Source organism: Nyctereutes procyonoides, unplaced genomic scaffold, assembly GCF_905146905.1.
Source record: "Nyctereutes procyonoides isolate TBG_1078 unplaced genomic scaffold, NYPRO_anot_genome, whole genome shotgun sequence".
In the NCBI taxonomy this organism is placed as follows: domain Eukaryota; kingdom Metazoa; phylum Chordata; class Mammalia; order Carnivora; family Canidae; genus Nyctereutes; species Nyctereutes procyonoides.
This window is the reverse complement of record NW_026575144.1, coordinates 7,157,231-7,180,519: the sequence shown is the minus strand read 5'-3', so window position 1 is coordinate 7,180,519 and position 23,289 is coordinate 7,157,231. Positions and strand designations below refer to the sequence as shown.

The window sequence follows — 23,289 nt, the reverse complement described above, 5'->3', positions numbered from 1 at the left end:
TAACATCATATAGTCCTTTGGTCACCATCATTCACTGGACATGCTTGGATCTATGTCTTCATCTCCCTGTGTCATTCTTTCTCATGTGTGTCTTTCACTAAACTGTGAGTCTATTAAGGATGGAAACAATGTGTTTACTGTTCATCTTTTTTATATCCAGCATCTAGCACACTGCCTGGCACATAATAGCAAAAAAATGAATAAATAAATGAATGAAGATCTCATGGAACTCTGTATTTTCATACAGATTTATTATAGAGAAAGGGACCATGACCTCAACGAAGGCAGGGAAATATGTTATACTTTATTTTTTTTTAATTTTTATTTATTTATGATAGTCACAGAGAGAGAGAGAGAGAGAGGCAGAGACACAGGCAGAGGGAGAAGCAGGCTCCATGCATTGGGAGCCTGATGTGGGATTCGATCCCGGGTCTCCAGGATCGCGCCCTGGGCCAAAGGCAGGCGCCAAACCGCTGCGCCACCCAGGGATCCCCTGTTATACTTTAAAAAACATCCTCCTATGCCTTGCACAACATTAGTTATGCAACAAATCTAATTAAATGATAAAGGGGTGAGAAGAAGCATAAATATATCCACTTACTTGCAAGCAAGCCAACTCCACTTGCAAGGGATCCGACCCAGGCTGTTTTTCCTTTCCCTTCACCAAAGGTGTCCAGCCATTCTATGTACAGGACTCCAACAGCCAATGGTGATCCATAACACAAAAACTGAGTGAAAAAGGAGACAAGCACAATCACCCAGCCCCATCCACCATCAGGTGACTTTTTAAATTCCATCGTAAGGTAAGATCGTGAGGTATTCCTCTATAGGTCCTAAGCAAAAACAAAAAGAAGAAAAGCATATTTAGAGCATGGTAGGGCACAGTATTTTGGATTAAAAATATCTCCTCCTAAATTAAATCATGAAAAGCTTCTCTAAAAATACACACGGAAAAGCATTAAATATCACTGACATAAGTAACTTTAAAATTTTTACTGATGATTTGAGTAGGGAATACATCCACATGGTTCAAAAAAAATTTTTTTAATTATAAAAAGGCACAGAGTGAAAACTGTCCCCACTCACCAAGTTTGGTTTCTTGTCACATGTTGGCTTCCCCAGGAAGCAGACTCTTGTAAGAAGGAGGTTTTTTATAACAGGCAGGAGAGGAAAAAGGTAAGCTGACATGTAGTGTCAAGAAAGAGAACTTTTGTTTAAGATTTTATTTATTTATTCATGAGAGACACAGATTGAGAGGCAGAGACAATGGCAGAGGGAGAAGCAGACTCCTGCAGGGAGCTCAATGCGGAACTCGATCCCAGGACTCAAGAATCATGACCTGAGCCAAAAGGCAGACGCTCAACCACTGAGCCATCCAGGTGCCCCTAGAAAGGGAACTTCTAAAGCTGAGATGGCCCTTCAGAGTTGCCCTGAGTTAGGCATGGAGAGTTGACCCATCATATCCCCATGTTGATCATTCACCAGATTCAGGCCATCCAGGAAGAGGGCATGACCTTAGGTGAGGGGGCTCCCTTCAAAGGAGTCAGTCATTCCCTTAGGGCTGTCAACTGAAGGCACCCTGCCGGCAGTACTCTTAGCAGCTGGGGCAAGGAATATCTCATTCACAGAGGGAGTCTGGAGAGGAATTGGCAGCATATGACAATGTCCACCAATTTGAGTATCCTTCCAGATTTTCTTCATGAATATACAAGGAAAACCAAGCAAATGTTCTTAGATTTTCCTCTTTTTCAACAAAAAGTAGCATATTGTACATTCTATTCCAGACCTTGTCGCATGCACGTAACATCCCCAAGATTTTTCCCTATCAATATATAGACAGCGTCCTTAGTCTTTTTTTCTTAATAAGCATAAAGTATCTCACCAGATGGCTACACACTTGTTTATTTACTGAATAGGCAAATATTACACAGCCTTTTAGTCTCTTTAGGTGTTTGGCTATTGCTATATGATATATAATATATATATATCATAATATATTATCTAGTTTATTAGCTATCATCTAGTTCAAAAATGAAAAAGAAGGCTGAAAGCTATACAGCCCACACCTATCTATTTCCCACCTAACTCCCATATCCTCCTCAGGAAAACAATACTTCTGGTTTCCTTTACATTCTTCCAGAGTTTGCTTATGCATATATTGCTAACTCAAATATAGATTTCCTCTATTTTTTACACAGAAAAATAGTATGATGTACATACATTATATATATATACATATACACACACACACACATATATTTGTATATGTCTTGCTTTTTTTTCACTTGACAAATATCCTGAAGATCTTTACCATCAATGCACAGCAACCTTCCTTATTTTCTTCTTCATGCTGCACTATGTTTCAGTATAGGACTTTCTCTTAATTCAACCAGCTCCCTGTGACTTACAATGAAAACACTGCAGTGAATAACCTTACATATACATATATCTTTCTCCATATATGCATATCTGTTAGGTAAAACCCAAAAGAAGAACTGCTGAGTCAAAAGGCATGTACACTGTAATTGTAACCAGCATTATGAAATTGGCTTCAAGGGATTAAACCAATTTATATTATCCACAGCAATATGGGATGTGTCATAAAACTTTTGGGTTTTTGCTGGCGTGGTAACTGTAAAATAGTATTTGATTATAGATTTATAGTGCATTTTTCAGCATTCCTTGAATGTTGTGTTCCTTTCATAGATGAAAAGTCATTTGTAATTCCTATCTAATTCTCGGGTATATATACATAGGTGTATATCTGAATTTTCCATTCTGGTCCATTGATCTCTCTATTCACTCACCATTTCCACATTAGTTTAATTACAAATTTAACTGTTCCATGAGTTAAATTTGTAAGTGGATTGAAGGCAATTTGATCCTTTTATGATGTTGAGTCTTTCTATCAAAGAACATAGTGTGCCTTTGCATTTGTTTAAGTCTACTATTGTGTTCTTAATGTTAAAATTTTCCCTAACATTTCTTTTTAAGTATTCTATTCTTTTTGCTAATATTATAATTGGGGTTATTTCTTTGTGTATGTAAAAGTTATTGATGTCTATATGTTAATTTTGTGTCCCACTACCTTACTAAATTCTCTTGTTTGCTGTAGATTTTTGGATGATTCTCTTGAGTATATACAATATATAGTACAATAAAGCTACACAATCATCTACAAACAGTGATAGTTTTACATTTTTATTTTGAATTTTTATACTTCATATTTCCTTCTTTTGCCTTTGCATCGAACAGGGTATAAAGAATAATGTTAAATAATAGGTAAGGTTTATGTCTTTGGTTCCTAACTTAGTTGGAACACTATCAAATGCCAAGGTTCTGTCTCTGGGGCTTAGATCAATTTATTTCACAAAGTTAAGAAAACATTTATATGTCTCTATTTTTGAGTATTCTTATAAAGAATGCTTACTATATTCTATCAAATGTATTTCTGGTGCAGAAGATGATTAAGATTTTTTCCATATAACTTTTAATGTAATAAAATCTGTATTTTCTACTATTGAACCCTCCTTGAATTATTGCATTAAATCATCCTTGCTTCATGCACTATTTTGATTATCTCAGCCTCTTTGGGGGAAAAGGGAAGGATTTAAATTGATAAGTGATATTTGTCTTTTTTGGTTTTAACTTTTACTAAGTTGTGGTATCAAAATGATATTTTAAAAGAATTTGAAAATACTACTTTCAAAGTTCTAAAACAGTTTACATGGCAATGGATTTGGAGGCCCAAGCCTTGATCTCCCTGCCTCCAACAAGGCTTCCCACTTAATCCATAACTCCTATGTCTCTGCACCATGTCAGGTTTACAATTAGTTTCGACAGAGTCTTCTTTGACCACAGATTTTTATAAGCCATTCCCTTGGCTGTGATTTCATCAGACAATAGCTAACAACAGTGGAAATCATCGTCCATCCATTCATGCACATCCCTAATTAGATAATGGAGCATTTGGTTACCTTAAGAGAATACAGTTACACCCATCAATATATCTGGGGTTCAGTGAATTTCTTCACTTGGACATTCAGAACACTAGGCAGAAATCACTTCACCACCTGCCACAGGCCTTTGTATAAATCAACTTTCATTATTTCATAACTGAAAACTGGAAGATGTTACAATTTGTACATAAAACTGTAGAGCTAAAAGCCAGTCTCTTAGACCAAAAGATTGTGTTAGTAGACAGAATACTGCAAACTTCCAAATGTCTAAATCCTTTGAAATAATTAGATATGTCCCTTCATCAGAAATTAACTCCCTCTAGTACTTACTGTGCTGTAAAAGCAAGCAATGTAATTCTGGTCCTTCTAATGACAATTTGGTACTTTGTAATTTTTCTTGTTCAAAATCCCTTTTAAAGAAAATATAATCTTGATTTCCTAAGCTAAATAATATATGATAGGAATGGCCAAACATCTAAAAAGACTAAAAGGCTGTATAAGAACAAATGCATATGAGACTGTCCTTCATTTAAATCTTCAAATTATTGCACTTCAAGAAAAGCACACAATTACATAGGCAAAGCACCAGAATCATGAAGAAAGTCAGTATTTTCTGGAGGGTGGGGGTTGTGAATGGGTGAGGAGTATCTCCCCTGCCAGTCTGCAGACCTGAGTAGACAGTAATGCCTTTATACATAAAATACCTTGGCCTTGATTTACTTTGCCTTGCCTTGGGTGACATTTCAACACATAGGACAAGAGCCAGAGAATTCTTCTCACAGTAAATATTTGGGAGAACAACCTTTGAAATACAAAGCTCCCGTTAATATCAACTCTGACTAGAAAGACAAGTTTTTATAGAGTTGGCTAACAGCTTCTGACCTTTAATTGTCTCATCATTTGATATACATGTAGTCTCAACAAAACATGGTGGAAAATACCATTTTGTGATTTATTGTTTTCTGTCAGTATAATGAGTACCTTTCTCCTAGTTTCCTTTATTCCTTAGGTGCTATTTCTCTGAGATTATATATGCAAGGTGACTTCACAAATAGACTTATCTTTATTTTTCCTCCTTTTGCAATGGTTTCCAGCTTCCCTTGGGGGACTTGGGTCATCTCTATGGGTAGACAGTTGGTAGGACTATTGATCAAGATTCCTTGATCTTGACCCATAGTGTAGTACTTGACCCACACAAGGGCAGCAGGACCTCTCTCCCAGGATTCTGAATTTTAAGAAAAATGCCATAAGGAAAAAAAATAGATATTTATTGATACCAAAGGTAGTACATTTTGAAGAGACTCTCTGGCAGTTCCTACTACCTTGCTACCTAGGGGATACCCAAAATTGGTTTCTCCAGCCTTTCATTTCACTCTAAGAGCAAACCCAATTAGCTGGTTAAGTTAGCTGCTATTTGTTTCTTTTCCTTGGAACAGAATAAACAAATTTGAGTGTGCAGTAATTTCAAGTTGATTATTTTAACTTTCTATACCCCACTTTGTTCCATTTGGGCTAAATGGTAAATTTAGGAATATAATCCGTGACCACATAAGAAATATAGATATGCCATATCTTTTTTTCTGAAATTTCTAATTATCCTTTCTTTGTATCTTATGATCCCAATATGGTAAAAAAAAAAAATCTCTTCTCTTCCATTCTTTCAAGTAAAAACTTCAAATTCACTGAAATTTCCACTAAGCACACTTATACTAATATTTACAAAAATACAGTATATAAAAGTTATCTTTATTCAACAAGTTTTTGGTCACTTACAAATTAAATTATATTGCACTAGATACCAGGGGAAGTCAAAAGAAGTATAAGACATGGCCTTTGCCCACGAAGACCTTATAATCCAGTGAGGGGTGTAAGATGGCATGGGATCTTTGAGTCCCAAAAAGGTGGCTGGTTTGGGAGTCAGAGGGAAATGAAAGCAGGAATGGAAGGCCTTATGAAGAAGTTTGGTCCTAAAGAACAATGGAGAGATTCAAGAAAGCGAGGGTCTGGCAGGAAAAACAACATGAATGTAGGTGTGGAATCAAGATAGGCCTACTAGGTTTGATGGGAAACAAAGAAGGTAGATCTTCGAGGGGTCACAGAGGAAAACAAGATTAGAAAGGTAGCACTCTCATTTGAAATTTAAGAAGAAAGTGTCTCAAGAAGCTTATAACCCCAAGATAGTATTTTTTTTTCATATTTACATAATATATGCTGGCACTAATAATCCATTTATGTTATCTAAGTGATGAACTATTTTGTCCTAAAAAATGATAAGATCTATAAATATCAGAGAGTGCTCTTTTATTTGGAATAGTGTTCCATAAGTATATTCATAGTTTGGGGCTCTTATTCATATAACTGTATGAAGACAAGCTTCTATAAAATACATACATTGTAGTATTTTCTAGTACATTCTTTGACAATTTGGAATCTTTTTTAACCAGAGTGTTCACAAATCCAGACTATGCATGACAAGACACCTTATAAAACTCAAAATTACAAGCCATTTTGAGAAGACCATTTGAAGAGCACTGTAATTAGGGGCAGCTTGTTGCACTACAATTTAATGGAACATCACAAAATTAACGTTAACTTATACTTTAAGTGTACTTCTTGTTCTTAATTTAAATATTAAATAGGTTCTACATATTATAAACCTTGTTTGGAGTGGAGAGAGAGGGCAGTATGAAATACAACTAACCATAACATGATACTATTACATTATCATAGTATAAAGGACAATATATCTCAATGCTAAAATTTGTTTTGTCAAGGAGCAATTATCAGATTATCATAATAAAAGGGACAGTATATCTCTTAATGCCAGAATTTGTTTTGTCAAAGGGCAAATTCCAAGATACTTTCTTTGGAAAATCAAAGGGACTCTTGATGAAAGTTGACATTTTACTCACGATGATTAAGCTCCAATATCTTAGATTGCATTTAGTTCTATTCAAATAATTCCAGTCCTTTGTTATTTCCTTAAGTCTACACCAGCAGAAAATGTCTGTTCTCCGTGTATAGGATCCCAGAACTGCATATTTGACATTTATGAACATTCACTGTTGACACGGAAGTTTTCTATCCCTGAAGTGTGTACATAAGTGCTATACTGTTATTCACCAAATTGAGAGTGATTTACAATTGATCTTACTTTCAGTCCATGGTTCCTCTTGCCTTTGTTCCCCTCACAATAAACATTCTCTAATAAGACAATAATCATTCTCTAATAACCCCCTTTTGACTGTTACCTATATCTTATTAAAGAGTTCTAGATACATTTTTCACTCAAATCAAAGGATGTAAAAATAACTTTTTAAAAAAATCTCCATCGGGGCCGCCTGGGTGGCTCAGCAGTTTAACGCTGCCTTTAGCCCAGGGCCAGATCCTGAAGACCTAGGACCCTGCATTGGAGCCTGCTTCTCCCTTTACCTGTGTCTGTGTCTGTGTCTCTGCCTCTCTCTCTCTCTCTCTCTCTCTCTCTCTCTCTCTCTCTCTCTGTGGCGCTCATGAATAAATAAATAAAATCTTAAAAAAAAAAAAAAAAAGAATTCTTTCTGGGATCCCTGGGTGGCGCAGCGGTTTGGCGCCTGCCTTTGGCGCGCCAAAGGTTGGGCGCGATCCTGGAGACCCGGGATCGAATCCCACGTCAGGCTCCCGGTGCATGGAGCCTGCTTCTCCCTCTGCCTATGTCTCTGCCTCTCTCTCTCTCTGTGACTATCATAAATAAATAAAAATTTTAAAAAAATAAAAAGTAAAAAAATCTCCATCACTGCCAAATTAGCTGGTGTTGAAGCATGTTTTTGATATTTAGTTTATTGATTGATTTTTGGTTTTGTTTTTTATTCTAATTAGGAGCCTAAGATCATGTGATACACCCTCGGAAAAGAAGTGGTTGATTCCAGATTGATTTTGTCTTGACCTGGTCATTCATCAGGTGTGTCAAAAGTCTGAATCATCCTGGGCTTTGAGTTCCTTCAGTTACACCGGTGCAACTCTTGTTAAATGAAAGGCTCTAAAACCACAGGCCAAGATGAGGCAAACTGAAACCCTGGCATGTCACTGGTGGGGATGAAAACACAGCAGTCACTCTGGAGAACAGTTTGATGGTGGGCATGAGTGCAGACTGTCAAGAACACAAAGTTTCTTTTTGAAGTAATGAAAATCTTTTTAAATTATTTAAAAATATTTTAAAAGTAGATTATGGTACAGCTTGCACAACTCCTGAATAAAATCCATGGAAATGTACACATTCAAGATGAACTTTATCATAGATTAATTATATCTCCACAAAGTGGAGATGTGTTAAACGTGTTAAAGCACAACATGTTCTAAAGTTACTGGATCTTATGGCTTCATTCTGACTCCAACGTCGGTAACAAGTTACAAACTACAGAGCAGACCTGCTCTGCCAGAAGCAGTTCTAGCATTGATAACTACTCTTTCCCGACCATGACTTTTGGCACTCCAAGCATCCATCATGAATTCTCCACCACCTCAGTTTGGGTCCAGGGATGCTGGAAATTAAGAAAAAAAAACTAGAGGGAATTCTAAAAATATATATATATATGTATAAGTAAACAAATCATTCTTTGGGTGTTTTAACAAAAATTAATATAAGCAAATAATTATTTGGAAATTCTAATAAAATATAGGTTAAAAATACCCTTTAGCATATACTGAGCTTCATAATTCAGATATGTTAATTAAATTCCACTTAATGGGAGGCAAGAACAAGAGAAGCAGTTCAGAAGTACAAGTAATTATGCCTGCCACTGGCACTGGAGTCCGCCTCCACCACAGCCATGATCTCACTTCTACTTTCACTTTCCTATTTCTCAAGTAGCTTCATTCTATAATGTCTGAGAAGTAAAAAGTGCAACACGTGTAGTCATCAATTGCAAAAGAGTCAACATACTGATTTTTGATCATTTGGGAGTAGCATAGAGATTTAAAATAGTGTTAAGTTCCCTCTGGGTCAATGATATAAACTTTCAAGTGAAGCTACTCCACTTGGTGATTCTATATTAGTGAACATAGTCACATTAACACCAATGTCAGTCCTTTAAAAGTAAAAGTCACTGAATTAATTTTGTCACTTTCCAATGACATTTCATAATTAGTACAGTCTTGATTTCTCTTCTGAAGTAAAATAAACTTAGTTATAGATCAAGATCATTTTTAAAAGAAATGTCCTTCTAATAAACTATTAAAACTTTTTAAAATCATATTAAGATATTCTGATTTTATATAAATACACATTTCTATATCTACAATTCTGTAGTATTTTCTACAATATGCCATAGCTATAAAAGGAAGTGAACTCCAAATAATAATTTTAGTATGACCATAAGTCCAATTGTGGTGGCCTTAAATGGACTATCTCAGAAGTTAAGAGAGAATTAAGCCATTTCAGACTTCTGGTATATTAAATATTGAAGAAAAAGAAGCTAAAATGAGGTTAGAAAGATATCTACTTGAAGTTTGCACTTTAAAAATTAATGCTATCAGCCAAAAAAGTGCAAAAACCCAAATTCATTAACTGATGAATGGATGAATAAAATATAGTCTAGCCACACAATGGAATATTACTCAGCAATAAAAAGGAATGAAGTGCTGCTGGTAAATGTTCCAACATGATGAATCTTAAAAACATTATGCTAAACACAAAAGACCAAACACAAAAAAAAGCCAAACACAAAAGACCACATATTACATGATTCTCATTTATATGAAACTTCCAGAATAGGCAATCTACAAAGACAGGAAACAGATCAGTGGTTGCCTAGGGCTAGGAGATTTGAGGAGAAACAGGAAGTGACTGCTGATGGGTATGAGGTTTCTTTCGGGCATGAGGAAAATATTTTAGAATTAATTGTGATGATGGTTGCACAAGTCTGTGAATATACTGAAAACAATCAAACAAACTTTAAACAGATGCATTATAGAGTAGTGGATTATATTTTAATAAAACTTATTAAATTAATGTAAACTCCACCTGTATATATTTGTCAAAATTCGTTATATTATACAATTATACTTATTGAATTTTACTGTATTATACCTCAATAAAGCTGACTTTACAAAGGGAAAAAAATTAATTCTACAAACACACACACAGTTACAATGACCAGATATGGGGCCTGATCCTACAATCTTTGTATGAGGTCTTTCAGCCATGGGAGGCCCCTCCTCCAGGCCAATAGTACTTCTCCTCAGCCATGTCCACACACACTGCCCCAACACACATGTCCAGACTTTTAACCTAGAAACAAATTATACTAAGGAAATGAAGTCAGGAGATGATGAGTTGCTTATTTCGATGTGTAACTCCTTGAACAAAGAATTAACAGAAAGCAAAGCTGCTTTCTATTCAGGTGCAGGAATGACCACACATCATAAGAGAAGAATCTAAGCAATGAAAATGAAACGTAAATTCAGGATTTCTGAAGTACATCAGTGGTGTTTGGATGTTTTATGTATATACACCAGAAGGACGTAAAAAGAATGATGCGAAGCAAGTTAGCATTTTCAATTGTTTAATAGCTTCTTTTTATTCTTCTTAATTTTACCATAAAGATGGGATAGAGAGGAAGAGGGAGATTTTTGTAGTAGGTGGTTCCAGAATTTTAGGAGCTTCGTTATAATATAAATAAATAAATAAATAAATAAATAAATAAATAAATAAATAAATAAATAAATTATATGCATGTATATTATATATATATATATATATATATATATATATATATATATATATTTGGCTTCCAATTCAGTCTATGCTACTTACCATTTGTTCTTGAGCCAACTACTTAATGTCTCTGAACCACATTTTTTTGTCTTAAAATGGAACAACAGTGAATTTCAAGAGCAAAGCTCAGTGCCTAGCACACAGTAAAACATTTTAATAAATGTTAGCTATTACTTTAAAAATCATAAAGGATTTCTGGTAACTTGATAGCCTCTTTAAGGAGTAGGTACTAGTTACTCATGCCACAGCTTTATAGCGGCTAGTTACTGAATCATATTTAAACCTATGGTTTATAAAAGACTTTTTCATCTTTAGTTACTCCTTAATATTTAGAAAATTTAAACCAAGATCTGGATATTGCCAGATTCCAATTTGGGATAATTCAAAAATCATATTTACTACCGGATTTGGTTTCCTTTTATTACAGGTTCAAGGCCTAAGAATTTTTAGTGCAATTTCAGAAATTATATTTTTTTAAAAAAATCACCCTGTGATTCTGACGGAGGTCATGCACAGATGCACTCTGAAAACAGCTGCCCAACCACAGTGGTTCTTGACGTTGACAACGCTGGAATCATCTGGGGAGCCTAAAATATCCATGATGGAGGTCTCACCCCACACTGCTCTGGGATACAGCCTGACCATCCTGTCAGTCTAATGTGCAGCCAGGGCTAAGAATCACTGTCCTCTAGGAGCAACAGCCTCTGACCAACTGTCACATCTCTCCCAGTGGAAAAGGGATACAGGCAAACGAGAGAAGGGGTTAAGAGTTGAGGATAAAAAGGGAGACTAGAGCATGTGAAAATTCTTACCTGAACCCATCCACCCCAGCACAGCAGCCAGCATTTTGCTCTTCTTTTAGCTCAACCCTGTTGTCTGTAATATTGTGAAGGACAAAGCTTATTTACCCCCAGATCTCTATTGATCAAAAGTAAAAATTCCTATAGAAGTGATGACCATGATGAAGTTATTTTCTTGATTTTCTATGAAATGTTCGAGAAAATGCAAAAGGGGAACACTATCTCTGATACAAAATTTAAAAGATGATTACATCCATTTATCTGAAGATTTGCAAAAGCTTCTTTAATGAAAATAGGAGAAAATAGTGTCAGAAAGTGTATCAACTCAAAAAACTTCCAACATATTAATGCTTCCCAGTGAATTGGAAGGCTATAGACAAGTAAGCATCTCTCTCCAAAGAATCCTAACTTTACAAAACAAGAGAGCAGAATAATTGGACCTTCTCAGGAGAGCACAGCTTTTATTTTTCTAACCACCCCGAAGCACAGAGGGCAAACAAAGGAATGGATGGTTGCCTGCTCTCTCTTCATTTGTGACATTTGGCTCTGTCCCCACTGGTGGTGGCAATGCTATTAACCCCACACTTTGATGTGGCAACTCCCCAAAATCTGTTGGCTGGTTTCCGGCTGGAGAATGAGCAGATTTCCACCCTTGTGGCTCCAGAGAGAGCAAGTACACATCATTGCCAGCCAGAAAAGAGAAAAGTTTTTTCCTCTCTTTCCCTTTGTCCACAATGGCCAAGCCTGGACACGTTACTTCTAGAGAGTCATTCAATCACCCATAATGCTATCCTACTGCTGTACAGGAGCCCAGGAAAAACCTGAGCAGAAGCAGCTCCATAAATCTCCAGGCAGTCAGTGCAAAAAATGGTCACCCCACTTCTCTGGGTCCAAGTTACATGCCCCTACAGAGAGTATCTGCAGTCCTCAGCTCTGCAGTCCCCAACAGAGCAAGCATGTTGCGGCAGGTAAAACTCTGAGCAGATTATCATGATGATAATGCTGCTGCTGATGGTGATAATTATAATAAAGCTGTCAACATAATGATGGAGTCACTTATTAATTTGTTCAAATTAGCCAAGCAATCTCCCAGTTGGGGAAGGTAGGTGGAAAGAAACTGAGATCTTCTAGTAACAGTGTTATGTGGTCCCAAAAAATGGTTAGTAGAATTTCCACGTTTCTGTTATGTCAAAAGCTATAGCTTCATACAAGTACATATACAGATATTTATATTTATAAATACAGGAAGACATATATTCTAGAAAATTTAGCATAAGGAATAAGAGTGTGGTCTTGGGTCCTAGCCAATCTGGGTGTACATCTCATGTCTGATACTAGCTAAGAGTGTGACCTTCAGCAAGTTACTGCAATATCTCTGTGCCTCGATTTTTTCATCCCTAAAGGGAAGGAATGATATAGCACTTACATCATCAGACTATTGTGATGATGAAATGAGCTCATTTATGTAAAGCACTTAGCAAAGTGCCTGGCACATTGTAATCTCAATGTAAATGATTATTTTTTATCGTGTTAAATGCAACTGCTTGTCATAAAAATACTCTTTTTATATGTTGGCAGAGAGCCTCGCAAAATCTGAAAGTACTATCCCTACAAATACAGCTGGCCAGAACATTCATGACTGCTCTCCTTCTGTCACGACAGTGCGCATGTGCACGTATACACACACACACACACACACACACACACACACACTACCAAATTCCTCTCTGGAAAAAAAGGGATATGGAAATGACATTCTCAACATTTCATATAATTCCTGACAGTAAAAGAAAAGGTCAGCAAATGGGTAGAGGAAAGATTCAGTGAGGAAAGAACACAAGGACAATGACCGTCTGCTCTTAGGTCACCAACTGTCAAGAAAAGACAAAAACAAAGAGGTGCTGAAGTCCAAATGAGGTTTGCTATCATCTCCTTTCTTTTGTTCTCTTTCTCCTTTTCATTTCCTTCCTTCCTTTTCTTCCCACCTCAGGAAGCCACACAGCTTTCCAGCACACACACCCCACACACACACACAGTTGCAGTACAGTGAATAGGGTATTCGTGGGTAGAGTGGAGGTGAGCATTGACCACCAGAGTTGACGCAGGCTACAAGCAACTTTTATTTTTTTATTTTTTTTGAGGAACCCATAAACATTTAATAAGGATTAATTAACAGATTCGGATATATATTCTTCAGTATCAGCTCCAGAGTAAGTTAGCACATAAACATTTTGAGACATGGTTCTCACCCACTGACCACACCAACCCTAATGACAGAGTTGATGTCTGAAACTAGATCCTGAAATAGTATTTCTTAATCTTAAAATCTTAAGTATTTCTTAATCTCTTAAAATCTGCCTTTCTAAACCAGTATTTCTTAATCTCTTAAGAAATACTTAATCTCTTAAATATTAAGAGATTAATACTCTTAAATATTTTAATCTCTTAAGCTCTGCCTTTCTAAACCAGGTCTCAGGAAAAGGTGGTAACTCCAATTGCATTGAATGGGCAAATGAAGAACCCCATTTTGAGGCTATATATCCACTTGAGCTTATTTCTAATCATCAAAAGCATCCTAACCTGCTTACTCAGCACATACATACCTAAGCACTTAGCACAGTAAGATGTGCAGGGGATTGCAAACCTGGCTACACCACAGAACCACCCTGGGAGCTTAAGAATGACCCGTGGGTGGAGCAATGAAAACAGGATCTCTGGAAAGGAGGCTCCAGGTGATTTTATCATGTGGTCACTGAGCTAAAGAAGAGACAAGAGCACTACAGGCCATCTTCAATAATTGCATGTCCTAATGTACAATCATAAAATGAAAGACTTGGCTGCTTTTATTTAAATTTGTTTTCTTTCTTTTTTTTTACCCATTTCAATCAATCATGGCAAAGGAGAAATATTTGAAATGTCCTTAAATCTCAATGATATCATACTTTCTTAGGAATTCCCTAAACAGCGGACTTAAGAAAATTTTCTGAGGTTTAAACGCACTACTACCTAACCATATCATGGAGTAACTTCTAATTATCATTTTCTGGGGCACGTGAGTGGCTCAGTCGGTTAAGCATCTATCTGCCTTCGACTCAGGTCACGATCCCAGAGTCCCAGGATGGAGCCCTGCTCAATGAGATGTCTGCTTCTCCTTCTCCCTCAGCCCCTTCCCTTGCTTATGCTCTTTCTTGCTCGCGCGCTCTCTCTGTGTCAAATAAATAAATATAAATAAATAAATAATAAATATTTTTTAAATTATCATTTTCTATTAACACTTTCTATTTATCAGACACAGTACCAATGACTTTTGAATGCTATCTTTAAAAAAAAAAGATTTTATTTATTTGAGAGACAGAATGAGGTGAGGCAGGGCTCCTATTGCCTGGCTTAATCCCACAGGACCGGAGTTGAAGGCAGGGCAGATACTTAACCGACTGAACCACCCAGGTTCCCTTTTATTAAAGTATATGACTGGGCTTGCTAATATCCTCCAAGGGCTTACACTGAACAAACTGATGACTAAATAATAATAGTATTTTAACCACTTCAGGACCTTTGAGAAAAATATACAGATTATCATGGTCTTCAAATCTCCTTTGGCCTTTATTCTTAAAAGTCTTTACTAAAGACATTTCTATTAATTTCATAAAAGTTTTAATATTATCACAGCACAAAAAGACACTAAACACTACTAGTCAAATTGATATACGTTTAGAGCCCGGACTGATCACTCAATGCTCCCATGATATGTTGCGTACAGCATTCTTTTCTTATTCCATTCTGGCATGCATTATAGTTAGTCATTTACTCATCTCCTTCCCTTTCTTTTCACTAACAAAAGGAAAGGAATGTCAAGCAGTGGGCTAGAGTAGTGTTGTCCAAACCCTGCACTGCATCACGGGTCATGAAATCAACTGTGGGTTGTGAGTAGCATGTTCTAGAACTGGAATTTAGAATAGAATAAAATAGGTAAGAATCTAAAATGTAAGAACAGCTCCTACACTGTGGTAAGCGCTCAGTATTAGTCTGTGAAACTGTGCTCCAGGATCTGTGTGTCTGCCTGTGTGTGTTTGTGCAGGGCCAGGCCCACAAACACATATCACTAAAGGTGGCGGTCGAAACCACCACAAGTCCATGGGCCAGGACACGGATCCTGGCGTCATTTCTTCTGGGGTCATGGCTGAACTCTGCCATTAGGCATATGACTCTAAGCAAGTTAGTGACTTTCTGTTTCTTCAACTGTAGAATGGAAATAGTTAGAATTCCTTCCTCTTATTTTAGGAGGAATATAAGAAACAATCTCTATGAAACACGAGGCCCAGGGCTTGGCAAAGAGTGAACAAGCGTTCACTCCCCCATCAATGAATAACATTATTTAAAACTCATAAATGAAAATGAAAAATTGGTTTTACAAATCCATGTTTTGTCCATATATTAGATACTTACATCTTCAAATGCCCAGCAAGTTACTAGATTCCTTTTGTTTTCCTCTAATGATTTGCAACAATCCAGCCCCTCCAGGATGTCCCTTAAACCTGTGGTCCCCAAGCCACTGTCGCAATTCAGCACTTGAGCCACGCTCCTTTCTTCCTCTAGAGAGGGGCCAGATGCATGTCTCCACTTTGCTTCAACAAACTTCTCCTTCTCCTGTCTCCTCCTGCTTGATGCCATCCTGACTCTGCAACAGTCAGCAGTTCCTCCTCTAAGATCTCACACCAGTCTGGGCAACCTTATTATAATATTCATCACAATATATTGTCATGATTTGTTATTATTTTTTAACCTACAAGCCTGGCCAGTATCCCAAGTAATAAGAATTGTATTTGCCTCATAGTAAAAGGTCAGTAAATCTTTAGGAAATTAATGAATGCTAGAAAACCTACTTACCTAACTCTCCTGTATATCAAAAGAAGTAATCAAACACCTCTCATTCAACAAAATGAATTAAGTGCATTTAGAAGGTATTGTGCATTTATTCAGAAGAAAATGAAATGAATGCATTTAGAAGGCTCTGTGGAATGAAGACAATGTGTCCCTGCCTCCATGGAGCTTACAGCCTGCTTCTATCACTGCATCTGAAGGACTAGCCAAATACGTGGTAAAAATAAAGAAATTATGCTTTTTCTTAATTTAAATTTTTTACCAATATAACATCAAATGGTATGTCTTTATTGGTCAGAAAGTTACCTGATTCTCTCAGATTTGGTTTTAAATGTTAAACATGCTTGGCACACTCTGAAGTGCAACGGGGGCGTTGACTCATTACTGGAGCCAGGACAAGGACACACTGTGGTTTAGAGCCATCGTCCAGAAATGATGTCCGTCCTCTTGAAATTAGCTCAGTCTCAAAAAGATATGTGGCTTCTCTAAACATGCCATTCTTATTTTATTTACTCAAATGCTTCCTTCTTATTGTCAACATCTGCCCTGAACTTTTCAGTTAGAGTCAGATTCTCTTGTTTGTAAGAGAGCTCATTGATATAAAGTGAGGAACACATCTTAGCCAGTCAAATCTTTACAATAAACTGAGCTTTAAAAAAATCTTATATTGAAGAACTTCACTGCAGAGGAACCAGAGTTCTTAAAAATAATTTGCGATTGGAATCACACAAAAATCCATTAGTTTTTGTTTTCATTTTTACTTTGAGGTCCATCTAAATATGCTTAAAAAAATAAAAACTTAAATTGCTGTATTAACACAACTCAAAAGCCAAACCTTAATTCTGTCTGCAGTTCAAGAACATTCCGAAATACTTCCAAGTTTAAAGAGAGACAGACCACATGGTGAAATTTTGCCAGAGTAAAGATAATGAAGATTTCTTTGAGCACCATAAGTCAGGCTACAAACGCAACTTGCCCAAGTGGGAACCAGGATCAATTTCGCAACTGGTTATTATCTCACATTGGGGTGAGAAGGGAAAGCAGGAAGGAAAATGTTTTAGAGAAATAACCCTAGGCCCTGGAATTACATCACATTAATTGTCCCCAAAAGGTATAATTAACACAAGTAATTAACTGCTGGAGCCTCTGAGTTATGAAAATAGCATAGCCATCCAAAAAGGACATCCTTTGACTCTGTAAGACCTTATAGATCTATCATCGTTTAGCACTTAGCAAAGAGCTCCTCCAAAGCTAAGTTATCCTCCAAAGCACAACTTATATATGGTGAGTACTAGCCTATGTTTTAGCAAAATGGAAGAAATAGGTTGAGATAACACGGTTTGAGTGTGGGATCATGGAAGTGTAAAGCCAGAAGCCGGGGATCCCTGGGTGGCTCAGCGGTTTAGCGCCTGCCTTCTGCCCAGGGCGTGATCCTGGAGACCCGGGATCGAGTCCCACATCGGGTTCCCAGCATGGGGCCTGCTTCTCCTTCTGCCTGTGTCTCTGCCTCTCTCTCTCTGTGTGTGTGTGTGTCTCTCATAAATGAATAAATAAATAAAATCTTTTAAAAATAAATAAATAAAGCCAGAAGCCTTGGGAATCCTCTAGCAAATTGACAGCCCTCAGGCCAGATCTGATCTCTAAATCTCTTAGAGGCATTTTGTTGGCCTGCATAATATATATTTTCTTTTCTTTTTCTTTTTGTCTTATTTTTATTCATTCAGAATTGCCAAAGTTTTAAAACTGGAAAATTTCACGTAAAAATCTGAATTTTTGGATTCTCTTGAAAATCCATCAGAAGATCTGGCAACACTGGGCCCTTGTTCCCAAATAACAGTTGGCTGGGACTGAATAGCTTTCACCCTCGTTGAATGAACATGTTCTCTCCAGTTCCTTCCACTCTCTAACATCTCCCTGACACAGGACCAAGGTTGACCTGCTTTTAGAGCTTCACCTGTGCTCTCTCCACTCTCCCTTCCTCATCCGCTTTGTCGGTCTCCTCTGGGTGAACCTTGTGAACTTGCTACCACTGATTTTATCAACTTCTCAGTCGCCCCTCTGTATGAAGACACAGGTTTAGAGATGTCACGCTATAGGCAAGACCAGTACCTGGGTCCTCACTGACCAATCCAGGGAGCAGTCACCCATTTCCAGTCCTCTGAGGCTCAGAAGAGAAAGTAGCAGAATTTGGAAACCACTCAGAGCCTGAGAAGAAGAGATCTAGATTTAACAGAGTTACAAAAAGGAAAAATCGGGCAGCCCGGGTGACTCAGCGGCTTAGTGCCGTCTTCAGCCCAGGGCATGACTCTGGAGACCCAGGATCGAGTCCCACATCAGGCTCCCTGCATGGAGCCTGCTTCTCTCTCTGCCTCTGTCTCTGCCTCTCTCTCTCTCCCTGTGTCTCTCATGAATAAATAAATATTTTTTTAAAAAAATAGGCAAAATAAGGGCCAGACACTTAAAGACAGTTGTTATAATCATTTCCCTGCATCTGATACTCTTATCATGTTCCCTATGCTACTGGGCTCTTGTTTCAGTTTTTCTCTTTTCCAGTAGATGATATCTACACTGATATGGCTTGTGTGATGATGATATCCACACTGGTGTGTTTTTTGCTTATTGTAGGTTTTGCATAACTTGTACATGATTATGCAGAGTCCAATCTGTTGTCTGAACATGCATTTGACTATGTCACATACAAACTAGTATATCTGCTATGTCACTTTCAGAGTAAAAACTCAAGACACAAAGCAACATACACAGGATGCTGAAATACAAAAAGAGCTGGTGCATTTGAGGGGGGGTTATTGGAAATAATGAGAAGAAGATTTGAAATGGACACTCTCCCTGAGAATCTGGCAGATCCAGTCTTTGTATTCAATGTTGTCACATTCGCTAATGTTTTTGATCTTAGGTTGATAATCTATTAAGGTCAATTATAACTCAATTTAAAAAATAAAATCAGAATGCTAGGAATGAAGACGCAAATTTTAAAATAGAGAAACACTTCTATAGGTAGCAGGCTCAATTTCTAATTTCTTTTAACAAGTTATCTTGTACGTGACAACTTGTCAAAGGATGGGCTTTTAACAGACATTTCTTGGCTTCAAAACCTGGTCCCATCATCTACTTAGCTGAATGACCTTATTAAAATTATCAACCTAAGACCAAAATTATGCCTTCTTCAGTGAAATAAGGTATGTGGCTCACATGATATATCATGTTTAATAAACACTAATAATAATTATCATTATTACTGGCAACTGAAACAGAGAATAGACAATGACTCTACTCTGCATATTGCCCAGGGAAGTAGAAGTGTCTTTCTATCCAGAGTTTTCATCGAACTAAGAGTTGGTATGCCATAAGACCAGATTTGGGGGAAAAACTTGAAACACATTACTCTTTTACAGTAACGTTTATAGGAAACAAATACCATTGAGATTTCATCCATTTATTTATTTTAGGGTATAAACAAAACTGAACTTCAAGGTATAAACTACAGTCAAGGATGCTAACATTGCTGGTATCAATAATAATAACAATAACGATGATGATGTTCAATAACATTTTTAAATTTCTTTGCATGGCTTGCCATATTCTCCACAGTCTAGCCCCATCCTACCTCCCAGTCTTATCATCTTAAATTTCAGGCTCTAGCCACTCCAAACTACTCTGCTTCCTTTGGATACATTGGACTTCCAGAACTCTGTGCTGTTTGCTTGTTCCAGCAAGGCTCGTTTCAGTGGAGGAAATCCTCTTCCTTCTTCAAATCCCAGCTCAAATGCTACACCTGCTATGTAACTTTTTTTAGTTCTTAACCTTGAATGAACCTTTCCTTTTCTCTGCCATTCAATAGCACACTATTGATGTTACTGCCATATGACTCCTTTTATACTATCTTGTATTGTAGATATTTGTAAACATACCCATTTTTCCCACTAGACTAAACTCTTTGAAGGCGGAGACCATGTGTTCTTTGCTTGAACTCAGTTGTAAATTCTAGTTCAATCTTATCATCTACAGGAATACTTTGGTATCTGCAAAGAGCCTCTCAAAGTAAAGGCCAACTGCCTTAAGATATATGCACTCTTGCATCTTTAATTAAAATTAAAGTCACGGGATGCCTGGGTGGCTCAGTGGTTGGGCACCTGCCTTGGGCTCAGGTCCTGATCCCGGGATCCGGGATCGAGTCCCACATCAGGCTCCCTGCAAGGTGTCTGCTTCTCCCTCTACCTGTGTCTCTGCCTCTCTTGCTCAGTCTATGTCTCTCATGAATAAATAAATAAATCTTTAAAACAAATTAAAATTAAAATTAAATAAATTAAACTAAAGTCACTAGGTGAAATTTTCTTGAAAGCCTAGAGTTATACAAGCAAGACGTTGTGGTTTTTTGCACCTTCCCACTGGCTTTCTATACTCAATATACTGGTATTCTATAAACTCAAGAGATATCTCACCTGAGTAAAAGATCACAGAAACCGGGGTTTCAAACGATTGAGATGAGGAAATAAAGCTTGAATATCTGACCTCATCTTTTAATTGTCCTCCTCTAGCCCCAGTTTCATGACCAGAACCAACCGAAAGCGCCACGGTCTGGTTTGTCCTGGTACAGATTCCAATACCAACCAACACACACTGTCACCTCCATCTCTCAGTCACAGCCAGAAACTGGAGGAGATTTCCTAGCATCCTGGTCCACTTCCCCCTATTACCTGTCCTCCCCTATATTCACCCCCCACCAGCCTACCTACAAAAGGGAAGCAACAGAGGATGTTCTTAACGCTGTTAAAACTAGGAGTTGTCTCAAAATTGCAGGTTGAACTATTTTATCATGCAATTTCCATTTCCTAGGGCCTTAAAAAAAAACCTTATTTCTAGCAATGATATGGATACTAACCCTCTCCTTTTCATTCACACGTTCTTTAAAAGAAAGTGTGATCATGTAATGAATACTGATACTTTCACTGCAGCACCTTCCCCAGCTTCCACAGTCTTCCCCCTGGACCAGCCAGAACAATTTCTCAGAGCTAAAACCAACGTGAATCTAAGAAACTGTCAGGACATACCAAATTAACACAATTTGATGGAACAACTAAATATTCTACTCCGGGGATAGTGGGACCCGTCTGCAATCTAACTACTATGCAGATAGTTTAAGATTTGATTTAAAAAAAAAAAATACACTCAAAGTAATTGTGACCCAGGAAATTGGTGATTTTCGTAACTTACTGTGTAAGCATATTACCTAGTGCAAATCCCGCCTCAACAGCCCGGGTGGGTTGACCTGTACTGAACCAGACCTGGCGGCCGCAGGCGCACGGATTCTTTCTGACGACCAAGTTCCTAAGAGGTCGTCAGCTCTTTGCAAGCCTATCCGGGGCGAGGCGCAGACGAGCCCTGGGCACCGCGTCGTCGCAGGTTCGCGCCCGGGGTCCGGGCGGCCGAGGTGCCGCCGCCTCCCCGGCCGTCGCCCGGACTGACCCGGTGGTGCTGAACCTGGCGCGGCGGCGCGGAACCCGCCAGCCCCGCGCGCCGCCTCGGTCCCCGCCCTGGGCAGCCCGGCGCCGGGCGACCCTCCCCGGGGCGGCGGCGCGCCCCAGTCCCCTCGGGCAGCGCGGGCCCGCGGCCCTGGGACACACGGGGACCGCCGAGCCCACCGCGTCCCCGCCCGCTCACCGGGAGACCTGCGCCCTGCGCCCGGTCCCTCCTCCGAGACCCTCTCTCTGCCTGTCTGTCTGTCTGTCTGTCTGTCTCCCTCTCTCCCACCTCCGTGCAAAACGCCTCCCTCCGGTTGCTGGGGAAACCTGGCAGCCCGCAGGAGCTCCCCATCCCAGGGCGCGGGCGCCCCGAGCCCCGGTGCCCATCCCAAGGCAGCAGCCCGCCCCGAAGTGCCTGCCGCGGGCGACAGCGTCGCCGCCGCCTGCCGCTCCCGAGCCAGAGGGGCCCCGCTCGCCTCCGGGAGGCGCCCGCCGAGCCTCGGCGCCGTCCCGCCAGCCCCAGCCCCTTACCTGAGTGGCGGCCTCGGCCGGGGCTCCGGGGCGCGGCACCGGGCGCAGAGCCCCGGGCGAGCCGGGCCGGGGGTGCGGGGAGGACCGCGGCCGCCGCTCTCCCCTGCGGCTCGGGCCTGCCGGGCGCTATTTATCCGGGGGCCCGGCCCGGCCGCCCGGCCCTGCCAGCGTATTGGGCAATCGGTCCGCTACGCGCGGCCCCGGGAGCCGCCGCCCTCCGCCCCCGCCGAGCCCCGCGTGCAGGCAGAGCGGGGCCGGCCCGCGCCGGGGCTCCAGCTTCCCTTCCCGCACCTCCCTCCCGCGAACTTCTTCCCCGCCGTCTCCCCCCGTCTCCCTCCTTTGCGGGGCGCCCCGGCCAGTCCGAACCGGTTGTGACTGCGCGGGTGGCGGGGGAAGGAGGCGGCGGCGGCGGCGATGGAGGCGGAGAAGCCGGCGGTAGGGGCGCTGCTCCTGCTCTCGCGGCTCCGGCCGGCGGGGGGGGTGGGGGGGGCACCCCGAGGCCGCGGTGCTCGGGGCCCCCGAAAGGCCTCGGGAGAGCCGGCAGCGCGGGCCAGGCGCCCAGTCGGGGCGCACACGCGCGCGCCCCCCGCCCCCCGCCCACCGCGTTCCCGCCGCGGTCCCGAGACCCCGGGCGTCGGGGGGAGCCGGGTCTAGAGGTGAGGGCGAGGCGCCCCCGCTCTCCCGGGCCCCCGGGCCGCCGGGCGCCCTTCTGGCCGGAGCTGCATCCCCAGCTGGCAGGGATCCCAGAGAACCGGGCACCAGAACCTAGTGGAGTCGGTGCTCCTGGGCAGTGAGGAGCGCGGATGCCAAGTGCTGTCCTTTGTGACCGCTCCCTGGGAAGGAGGGCGACCCCGCGGCGTGCACGGCGTGCCGAGAGCCGGTGCGCC

General features: G+C 40.1%; 1 protein-coding gene across 6 annotated transcripts in view; it reads right to left on the bottom strand.

Moving 5' to 3' along the window:
• Window positions 1–22,529, bottom strand: part of SLC16A9 (solute carrier family 16 member 9) — a 52,041-nt gene extending 29,512 nt beyond the window's left edge. Inside the window, exons 1-3 of one of the 6 annotated variants that reach the window (XM_055308899.1) lie at window positions 21,640–21,760; window positions 18,501–18,596; window positions 602–833 (exon numbers count right to left, since the gene is read on the bottom strand). In XM_055308899.1, coding sequence (XP_055164874.1) covers window positions 602–797 — 196 coding nt within the window. In that variant the 5' untranslated portion in view covers window positions 798–833; window positions 18,501–18,596; window positions 21,640–21,760. Of the gene's footprint in view, window positions 1–601; window positions 834–1,086; window positions 7,388–7,881; window positions 9,110–18,500; window positions 18,597–21,639; window positions 21,781–22,402 lie in introns of those variants that run through there. The other 5 variants (XM_055308902.1, XM_055308897.1, XM_055308900.1 and 2 more) reach the window with 5 other exon arrangements.
• Between the last annotated feature and the right edge of the window lie 760 nt (window positions 22,530–23,289).